This window comes from Limulus polyphemus, unplaced genomic scaffold (genome assembly GCF_000517525.1).
Source record: "Limulus polyphemus unplaced genomic scaffold, Limulus_polyphemus-2.1.2 Scaffold2660, whole genome shotgun sequence".
In the NCBI taxonomy this organism is placed as follows: Eukaryota; Metazoa; Arthropoda; class Merostomata; order Xiphosura; family Limulidae; genus Limulus; species Limulus polyphemus.
The window spans coordinates 1-11127 of record NW_013668270.1 but is presented as its reverse complement, the minus strand read 5'-3'; the positions used below and the strand labels follow the sequence as shown (position 1 = coordinate 11127).

Below are 11127 nucleotides of genomic sequence, written 5' to 3'. Positions count from 1 at the left end.
TGGAAATTCTTGTTCCCTTCCCTGCCATCCAAAAACACTATTTTGTCTCTGGTTGGGGAAAGAGATAAATGTGTTAACCTATAAATTGATTAAGCAAATTCTATAAAATAAATGGACAGGAATTAAAAATGTAATATGCAGTTTTTATATATCAAAATATGCACGCAAGTTTTTACATACAACACATCACTCAAATACTATCAATTACTACCCTCGATTAATGTTTAAAAATTACCAAAGATATAAGAAAACCATTAAAAAATTTCATTACTAGGAAAATCATACATATTACCAGGTCTGACAAGTTCTAAAATTTTCTATAAAAGTAATTTATAGTTTAATTACTAACCATATGGCTATAATGTCCACGCAAATATTTATAAAACATAATTTTATCACACTTTGAAAATCAAAAGCTATTTCAGCCAATGAAATGTTATGATCTGTTTCATTTTCAAGGGTTTACTACCAACAGGTATAATAGTTGCATTATGATTTAAAACAATGTATCTCAACCAGCGTAAAAAGTTCCAGTATTCAATGAAAGGACTCATCAGCATTGGATTTAGCAAATGTAGTTTGTTTGACACATTATGCACTATCTCTACCTTCACTCTGTTATTATCAATAACAATTAAACACCAGATCCCTATATTATATTCAGTAAAAAAAAAGTAGACTGAAGATGGCAAACTACATATGGTATTCAAGTAAAACATAAAAAAAATACTGCCCTTTGTTTTATTTATTAATCATGAAACTTTTATAAAATAAACAGAGAAATAAAATCATATTCCTTAAGCTATGACAAAGTCTTTAAAAACATTTTTTCACTGACAAAATACCAACAAAAAACCACAATTACCCTAAAGTCAAAAGAAAACTCAGAAATATTGATTTGGCAAATTATACAAGGTTGAACTGTACCTTCATAGCAGTTATGATACTGAATTATTCATATACCAAATAAAAAAAGTGTAAATATTAAACAGAAGTTTTAAAAGTAGTTGATATGTTAAACAATTTGAAAAATTACCTACAACTCCAGAAGAAAATTTTTCTTTATTAGCTGACATTTCAGTTTCTAAGCTTCATAAGTACCTTTACGTTTCTACCCTAGAATTATAAGTCATTTATTTTGTTGTTTTATTATGAGTCAAAAACTTTAGTTAGTAATTTGTTCCTTAAGAGATAATGGAATTACATGATATATTGTTCGGATTTTTTATGTATTTTAATCATTTCTGAATTAGTTTGTGTCATTAACATTTCTTAATCTGTTTTCTTCTCACAGTGAAAATACTTAACCAAACTGCACAAAATTAACTTTAAATAAAAGTCCAAAGATACAGCTTTTGAGTGAATTATTTATTTTTATCTTTTTTTACAACATTTCAACCACTCGTGAAATTTAAAAATTTTGTTGTGAGATACTTTTTTAACAAAACATAATATTCTTTTCTTTTAATCATTTTCTCATGCTACATTAAATATGCTTTTCACACCACCCTATTCAGTCTATATTGATGTAAATAGTTTATAACCTGCTCTATAAAATGGCATTTAAACTTTGCCTGTAACTATTTTGAAAGATAAATTTCGTTAGTAGATGTTAAATTACCTGCCAGGAAGTCATAAAAGAGTGGAAACTGAGAGGATGTATTTATAAAATCAGAGAGGACAGTTTTAGCAAATGTGAACCTATGCTTTGAGATGGGCATATAAAAAAAATCAGTAATTATGTTGTTTACAAACAGAACTCCTTAGAACTACCCAGAAATGTAATTTTTATTTTCATTTTTCTTTTTGAATTACATTAAATGACAATATGCCAGATTTTAAAGGCTTCTGAGTAAAGAATTATTCAAATACAGTTAAGAATTATCATTTTTACTTAAATTGTTAAATTTGATATGTACGTGTGCACTTCACACCAGAAAGGTGCCAAGAAAGAATAAACAAAAAGATTTACTATTTCTTTTGCACTAAAGTTCAGCTCAAACTGTTCTGTTCATAAAATGAATTATCGGACAAATATGTACCACTGCAATTAATATTTTTATCATCATTTTGATATGGAGCAAAACACTTCATTTTATTGAAACTTAAAACACTCATACAGTTATTAAGTTTTAAATCTGAACATTTAGCTTTATCAACTGAGAGAAAAAATACAGTCTTCATCAATTTAAAGATTAAAGTCACAACCACTTCTGTCTCTATATTAAATACAGCAGTTTGTTTTGGAAATGTTAACATCAAGGTCCCAAGAAATATAAATTGATCCAATATTATATGCCACCTTTTTATAATCCATACAAGAAAAACAACTGTGCCTGTTTAATGAATATTTCAAATTAATTACTCTAGTGCTGAGAAAAGTTGTACCATCTGTACAATAGCGAAACTAAAACGGCCACACTTACTGGAACTACCCAACTTAACCATGAGCTGAAAAAGAGATGAAAAAAAATTAAGATAAGTTTTTGTCTCAAATATCATATAATAGATCCAAGAGATAAACATATCAAATGTCATATGTGCAATGTTATGAATTTTGACATGTATAAAAATTATAATTAAAAGATTCATAGAAATAACTAAGAAAAAAAGGAAAGCTGAAATAGGCAGACAATTAAAAAAGCCTCAAAAGATCATACATACATAGGCAGCAAATAAAGTTTACTGCACAAAAAAAAAAGAAATATAATAATAGGCTTAACTCTGATGCATCCTACATCTGATGGTTAAATTACACCACTGAATGAAAAAAATTATAACAAAATAAGCTTGCAGTCATTTTTTCACATTTTACTACTCCAGAGTTAAAATTATTTTAAAAAACAAAATTTATTTAATTAATTTTAAAAATAACATATTTTTAAAAACAAATTTTCGTTTTTAATTCATCACAACAAGTTCTGAACAAACACATTATTAGTGCTTGTGAATTTCCTTCATTTTTTCTGAGCAAAATATGGTATTCATAACACCCTAAGAGAAAAGTTGAAATGGTTTTGAACAAAATAAAGTTAATTTGTATCTTGTAACTTCAATACAAGTGAACAACTTTTTCCACAATTATAGTCCAGATTTGAATTCTGATGTTGTAATATGATAGGAATTGTTTTTCAGAGAACAAGACAGGTGGGTTTAGTTCGTAGTTTTGTACCATACTATATGAAGTTTTATTTTCTTTACCAGGCCACCGTTGATCAAGTCATTTTTACCTTAAGTCTTACGTACTTAACTAATGGTTTGAATGGGCAATGAAAATCACCAAAAAGAAATGTAAAAAGTGTGTGTGTGTGTGTACATATATATTAGGTTTAAAACATATTACATAATTAAATTACATTAAATCAACAATCTCAAAAAGTTGGCATGCTTATAATTTTGATATGGTACATCAATGTTTATAAACACAGTGAAACTGTGTATGTTGTGTTTGTAATCAAAACAAGGTTAAGCATTTACAGCTTTACAAAATAAAAACTTCATAGGAACATTTTAAAATAATGTAGGAAGACATAAAGATCAATAATTAAAATCTACAAGAAAGGTATGCATTTTCAATTGTTTCTTGAAAACATTAGAATGAAATGATTTTGAATTCAAAAACATCATATTTTATTTTATTTGTGGAACTCATATAATTTGTAGAAAGTTCATTATAATTTTAAAACTATTTCATCCAGTAATTTGTTTGTAATGTAATAAAACAAACAATACAATGGGTGAACTGATGTATCCAGGCACTTTAGAGTTAATTCATGCATTCACGAAACCTCTACAACAGGTGTTGTTACAGGAAAAATAGAAACCAACAAAAAAAGTCCTACTTATAATTTAGTGTGGAATAAATCTGTTAATATAATAATTTTTGTTTTAATTAGTAATTAAACATACCTCCTTTCGCTGCTAGATGATTGTGCCCATTGTGTCTTTTCCTACATATAAACAGCATACATGTGTTTAATGATACATACTCAGATAAATTATCATTAGGAATAACTTCTCCCTTGCTTAAAAGCACACATACTAAAACAACTATAGAAATGCTACAACTTAGTTTAATTGCATAATATTAGAAATTATAAGAAAAACTGTTAAGCATGATAAATTGCTCTTGTGTACACTATAGCTTAAAAGACAACACAGAACTCTCTTTAAAGCTAAGGGAAATATTCATTTTTAAGCTGCTTACAAGATTAAAACAATATCTAACTTGATAGTTAAATAATTATAAATTGAAAATGTTAATATGTCTAGCTCCAATTAACAAACTTAAAATGTAAATATATTATTACACAGAAGTATTTACTTTCAGTAATATATATAAATGTATGTGAATGTTTGTACACTATTTCATAAAAAATTACTCAACAAATGATCTAAAAATTAAAAGAAAAAATTCTAAACAACCTTTAAGTTATGAAAATTAAATGTATTTAAATTGGGCCAATTCAAGAATGATGAAGTTGTCACTTTAAAAACGATTAGTTAGAATTTTCTGTTTACTATTGATTTAAAATAAAGGTAATAAATTTCACATTGATAAAAATAACTGGTATCATTGTCTATATATGCTACTTTAAAATAAGGGATATACCATATTGGCCAGATTATAAGCAATGTTTTTGATTAATAATTAGGCTGTAAAATTCATAGTCCCCTTATGATTGTGACTGACCACAAGCCCCTTCCTCCTACTCTAGCCTGTTGCATTCCTGAATGTCCAGATAGCATCCGTCTACACATGCACACCACATTTGCTCAATGTCTTGCAACTAATCCACATGGAAGCTTTTCAGTAATAGTACTGATTTTGTGGACCTGAAAAATGACTTTGTGACACTCAAGTTTTTTCTTTCCCATGGTCTTTGAAAATCAAGGTCACCTTATATTCGAGATTGTGCTATAATTGGGCCAACATGGTAGAATGCTTTAGTTGATGAAGCATCACATTTTACTAGAGATGGCTGTATAAAGCAAAATTTAGCCATAAGACTAATAGTAATTAAACTGCATTATTGTTTACTGGTCCGATAAAGATTCCATTATAAACATTTCAACTACACCTTGTTTATTACATGTCATTGATAACACAGACTTTCACTCAAAAACAGAGGTCATCATGTCAGCTGAATTACAACATACAATCTTATTTGAAACGTATTAATATCAGTCTTTTAAGAGACATCAAATATTAAGATGTATATGCCTGAGGTGGTAGGACATGACATTTTAATAACAATAAATCATAAAATAACAGTGGTGTCATTCAACAAACAAGTTACTTCTGAAAGGTATTATACTCTCTTCTTAACAGAAATCTGCATATTGCTGGTGAAGAACAAGATTTAAATTATTATCAGTTTTATTGTGATGGTATATCCGACACACATTACATTTAAAATAATATTAGGTATGGTCTTATGAGTTATAAACTATATCATTTGAGGAATTTCTAAATTTCAAAAAAATTCAAGTTTTGTAAAGCTGGTAACAAATTTATAAAAATATATAAACGCCAATAAATTTATACAGACGACAATTTGTAATACCATTTAAAACAAGTAATATTACAAATATTCAGTAAACATTATGTTTCCATTAACAAGACCTGTATCTATATAAACATATGATGTTTCAATATTTGTATATGTTATGATTAAATTTCAAAAAAAGATACTTACTCCAAACTGAGGCACTTTTTTCTGATCCTCCTGAAATAGAAAATATGAATGCTATTAGTTTAAACACACTCATTTAATTCTTTTGTGATAAAGAAATTGTGACATTAAACTTTACTGCATAAAACTATCAAGTATACTTTCATGAATATTTGATTACCTAGTTTACATTTATTACCACTCTTATAATGATTGCACATCAAATATTATTTCAATACTTTATCAAATGTTTTTTAACATATAAAAAACTATTATATATAAATTTCTTTTCAAATTTTTCTGTAACACTTGAGGTAAGGTTTAACAAAATCTGTGATGCATATATAAATACATTCTAGAAGTTTAGCATAACTGCTAGCAGTAAATGAGGTTTACATACTTCACACAGTTCTCCAATCTTGTACTGTTTCATCAAATCCCGAGCATCAGATGAGTGGCCTACATCTTCAAATGCATCTGTTGCATTTTTTCCTAAAACCACATAATATCTAATTATAAATCTTTACAATGAAAAAAAACAATGTTTCCTCTTAAAAGTCAGTTAAAGTTTGTCTACAATATTATTTTTTTTCTCTCAGCTCTGATGGTTTACTCAGGTTTTTCCAGGTTAATTGTGAAAAGATAGATATTAAAATTTTTACATAGATTTATTCTTACACCTGATAGTTCTACACTTGTATGGTTACAGATAATGGTTTTGAATTACAGCTTAAGTGAGAGTTCTGTTTAAACAAAGGAATGCTTAATACAAATGTGTTATGAAAAAGGTTTGAAGAATCTTTTGCCACACATGCTCAAATGTTGAAAAAAAAAATTGGATGCTTTCCTTCCTAACGTAATGCAATCTTAGCTACACAATAAGTCCAAGTCACATCAAGTCTACAGCACCAAGTCAAATGTCATAAAATGTTTTATTTCAGAATAACAGAGAAAAATGCTCTTCCCAAAAAAATAAATGACTAATTCACAGAAAAATTAATAAAAACCTCATTCTTAAGCTTAAACCTGTTTTCCAGCACCAAACAAACTTTGAATTATAAATAACAATAGCATGGACAGCATATAATAGAACCAAAAGTTTGATATTAAAATAGTTTCATTGTGCTATTGTACTTTCCCATACCTCAAGGATTAAGTCAATAATTACTTCTAAGTCACTGGACAACACAAATGCAACATAATGTAAACTAACTTTATGAATCTGACATCTTGCTAGTGGTAAATGTTAACAAATAATAGAGGTACTGTATTTGTATTCTATGAGAAAGGCTGGTCCAACTTTATATTTCATCATAAATAGCTTTGTCACCTCATTTTAATGATGAAATCACTACTTCAGAGAAGATTTTTTTAACTGTTTAAATTAATGACCTGGATACACCCATTCAACAATGTTCATATTGCAGCTCCTGGTAAATTGAGTATTCATATGATTTACTTGATATGAACGTTGTGTGACCTTCTATATTCATTTCAATTAGTTTGCCTGCTGTAAGTATTTCAATGAACAAACTACACTGAAAAGATTACATAGGAGGTTTACAAGCTTTTATTCTACACCCCCTCATCTTTCATTATTCATGTTCCATGAGTTCCTTCTCTTTGTAAGAAACTATTTTTGCATTGATTCTTGGATATTTTTAGCTCAAGGAGGATTGTTATTTTATGAACAATATTTTGAAGAAACATAAAAAAAAATCTTATATTGCCAGATACTTGTCCATTCTTTCCCACCCCTTAGTGGCGCATGCCTCACTCTTTGAAAACCAACAACCTACAGCATGGATTAACAACTGTCAGTGAAATCCTTAAAAAAATTATCAGTGTTTCTGAGTTATGCCTGTGCACTTTAGTCAGATCTTTTACGATTCCAAGAATCAATATAAATTTGAAGGTTAGTTAGTTCTACTGTTTATGTATTCAGAAGAAAAACTCAAGCACTATACAAAGTCCATTTCAAAAATACACTAGCTACCCCAGCAATAGCGACAAATTAAGTCCTGAAAGAAATGTAATTGACTAAAATTCCAATTAATGAGAAACTGTGTACTATCATACACTGTCCTATAACTATCATATTTTGAAATAGAATTATAATTTTTTACCTCCTTGTTCCAGCAAAATCTCTTCACCACCAGGGTGCTGAAAAATAGTATCATTAGAGTAGAAAGATGTCATAGGCTTATATAAAATAAAACTAAACAAAAACTTTACATTTTTTTAAATGTATTTGCTTATATCACAAATATGCTTAAAAATATGCTTAAAAAATTTGCTTATATCTTATTCATATCTAGGGTAATTCTCTACAGGGCATTTTGGGTGTTCTCGTGAATTATTTCCGGTTGTGAACAGATGAATAATTTTAGTCTTTAATTAAAATGGAATTTTGCTAAAATTAAAACACAAAAAACGAAACAAAAACTCTTACTACATCAGCTATAGAACAAGAAACATACGGCTAAAGAGTTTATAATCGTTTTTCGATTTCAGACTTTTTGTTTGCATTATTCAGGATCAGGTCTTTTGCATTGCCTTCATCCATCTGTAAATATATGTGTATTTTAGTTTTAGTGTAAAATTAAAAACTTAACGAGACATAGGTTTACGAATGGATGGAGGCAATGCAAAAGACCTAATCCAGAATTGTGCAAACAAAAAACGGGAAAAACACAAACTAGCCAACAACATTTTTAGGCACAAAACAAAATGCTGAAAGAAAAAAAAGTAAGCAACAACAAAAAATACATTTAAATTAAAAAAAAAGATAGAAATAACTGTTTTTGTATAACAAAGATTCAAAAGAAATAACGCTAGTAGTAACAGTTTTAACTGTAACACAACCTCATACTGAATATTACTCGTGGTGCGTTGGGATGCACGTACCTGTACAATGCGGAGTATCATAAATGACAAGTTATAACTTAGTACACGATAACTTACCTCTTCTATGAATTTACTAACATCATACACGTTGTGATGAATTAAAACCCATAATGAGTTCTTTTCATTATGTTTGGCTATTTCTTCGAGAGTTAGGGTTTTCATACTTTCTGATTCCGACATCTATAAAAATTTATAGAATTATTTTAATAGTTTTTCTCCGCCTCACACTCGACCTTGGAACACAAGGAAAAACAAGGACCACGGCCTTCTATAGTCCATGCAGATACAACACACTGTTAACACGCAGCGCCCTCCAGTGGAATGGTCTAAAGTAACGCAAAGCTGCACAAAGAAGCTAAATGCACTTTTAATGGCTGGAGACGGCTTGAATGGGTAATGAAGAAAAACTTTAATATAAGTTTAACATAACAGCAAATGAACAACGTTTCGACAAGGTTTTGTCATCATCAGGTACCTTGTCGAAACCTTGTACATTTGCTGTTATGTTAAACTTATATTAAAGTTTTTCTTCATTACCCATTCAAGCCGTCTCCAGCCATTATTAAACCAGCATCAACTAAAAAAGAAAAAAAAACTGTAGCTTATTCGTCAGATAGTTGATATCTTATGGATAAGTGTAAGAGATGCAAATGTTCTAAAATTATTTCTATAAATATTAATAGTTTTTCCCTATTTGTTATTTCTTTCAACAAATTCCGGTAATGCAGAAATCTACTTTAATGGTAAGAAGTAACTAACAGAGTGTTAGTAAAAAAATTAGGATCGTCACGACGTTGGTGCACTTTTGAAGAAGGTGTTTGATGTTTTACGTTTCCGAATATGAATATTTTTAAATGTCTGTAGTATACTGCATAAAAACGGAGAATCGAATATTTGTGCCAACAACAGGACACAAAAACTACAGTTATAAAATATCGTAAATCATCCATTTCGTTACGTTATTTCTCCGAAAGGGGGCCGAGAGTTTCCTGGCGGGGTCACCTGTTTTAACCATTCGCACCACTGTACAGTAGTGTGTTATCTGTTAGTCAGTAGACATTAAAATGACGTCATATAAGGGACGCTTAGTGTTGCAAGTTGTACTGTCGTGACGTCAGAAAACGTGCGCATACCATGAATCACGAGAAGAATTATTCACTCTGAAAGCTACAACACAGCATGACATATGAACTTCAAAAGTAAAAAATTAAAATATTTGTTACTCTTAATTTCAGTTTTATTTAGTCTTGAAAGAGAACACTTTCGGGAACCCTGGGGAAACACATCTAATTAATAGCGCAGAGAGATTATCACTTCGATTCCATTTTCGACCCTATATTTGTAAAATCCTGATTGCGATGTCTCATTATTCTAACTATATCATTATTTAATAAAAGAAAATGTGGAACCAAGACACAAACGTAAATTACTTGATTAAACAGGCTTTTATTATTAGTTATAATAGAATAGATAATTAATAACAGAATGTAACAACAAGGAGAAAAATATAAATGTATAATAACCAGTTATGATCCGTTGGGAAGAGAAAACACTGAACACAAGTAGTCTACCGTTTTGGCATGTTTACGTTCTTAGTGTAGGATGTTCTCATGGAGGGTAGTAACTCTTTTTAGCCTTGGCGTGGTCTGGTGGCTAATGTGCTCGATTGGCAACCTGCGGGTCGTGAATTCGAATACCATCATCGAATATGCTCGCTCTTTTAGCCGTGGAAGCGTTATAATGTTACGTTAATCCCACTTTTCGTTAGTAAAAGAGTAGCCCAGAGTTGGCGGTTGGTGGTGTTGACTAACTACATTCCTTCTAGTCTATTACTTCTAAATTAGAAATGGCTGGCTCGAGTAGCTGTTCGCGAAATTCCAAAATGCACAATTTCACAGTTGCCAGACTTTGACTTCTAGTTGTCACAATGTTTTCTCCGGTAGCATAAGATAATGATAAGAGCCTTTTTGTGAGTGACCCCACAAACGACACTCAGTTTTTATTGTGTCGACATGTAGGTATTAAGTAGTCGAATAACTTCCGTGTTTATTTTTCCTAACAAGTTCAAATACCGTCAACTGGCGGTGAATTTTTAAATTTAATTAAAACAATGTAAGTTTAACAACAATCATATGTTTCAAAGTAATAACTTGAACATAAACCTTATATTTCAAACATTATAACAGAACTTCTTCATAAACAACATTTGCAGTTTGCTTTCCATGTACCAATAAATAAAGATTTTGAGGTGATCCCACTCTTGAACACCCTATATCTCACTGACCATGAGAAAAGCATGGCTGTTTAAGAAACAATCCAGCAACTTTCATACTTTGACCTTAAATCCCTTTAGAATGTTCAACATTGAATAAAACGTCAACCTGCCAAGATTGTTTGAGATTGACTCAAAAGGCTGGGAGTAATTAACCAACTGGCTTTACAAAATAAAAATAGGGTTGAATTCAATTTTGACTGCACATAGGACTGTCCCCATAGTTCATGGTGTTTACATTCTCATTTTGGGTTGAGATTGGCCCTATAGGCA

General features: G+C 29.8%; 1 protein-coding gene across 1 annotated transcript; it reads right to left on the bottom strand.

Annotated features, from left to right (window-relative positions):
- Positions 1 to 1991: 1991 nt before the first annotated feature.
- Positions 1992 to 8876, bottom strand: LOC106467560 (cytochrome b5-like). Its single transcript, XM_013927920.2, has 6 exons — positions 8640 to 8876; positions 7802 to 7838; positions 6076 to 6167; positions 5700 to 5729; positions 3910 to 3950; positions 1992 to 2451 (listed from the first exon to the last, which is right to left on the bottom strand). The coding sequence occupies exons 1-6, from the start codon at positions 8760 to 8762 to the stop codon at positions 2367 to 2369; spliced, it is 408 nt and encodes a 135-aa protein (XP_013783374.1). The 5' UTR covers positions 8763 to 8876; the 3' UTR covers positions 1992 to 2366.
- Positions 8877 to 11127: the final 2251 nt, after the last annotated feature.

Coding starts and splice junctions, on each gene's coding strand:
- LOC106467560 (XM_013927920.2), bottom strand. CDS start 8,762: ATGTCGGAATCAGAAAGTATGAAAACCCTAACTCTCGAAGAAATAGCC. Junction 6,168..7,801: donor GATTTTGCTGGAACAAGGAG/GTAAAAAATTAT, acceptor ATGTGGTTTTAG/GAAAAAATGCAACAGATGCA. Junction 2,452..3,909: donor TCATCTAGCAGCGAAAGGAG/GTATGTTTAATT, acceptor TCTCTTTTTCAG/CTCATGGTTAAGTTGGGTAG.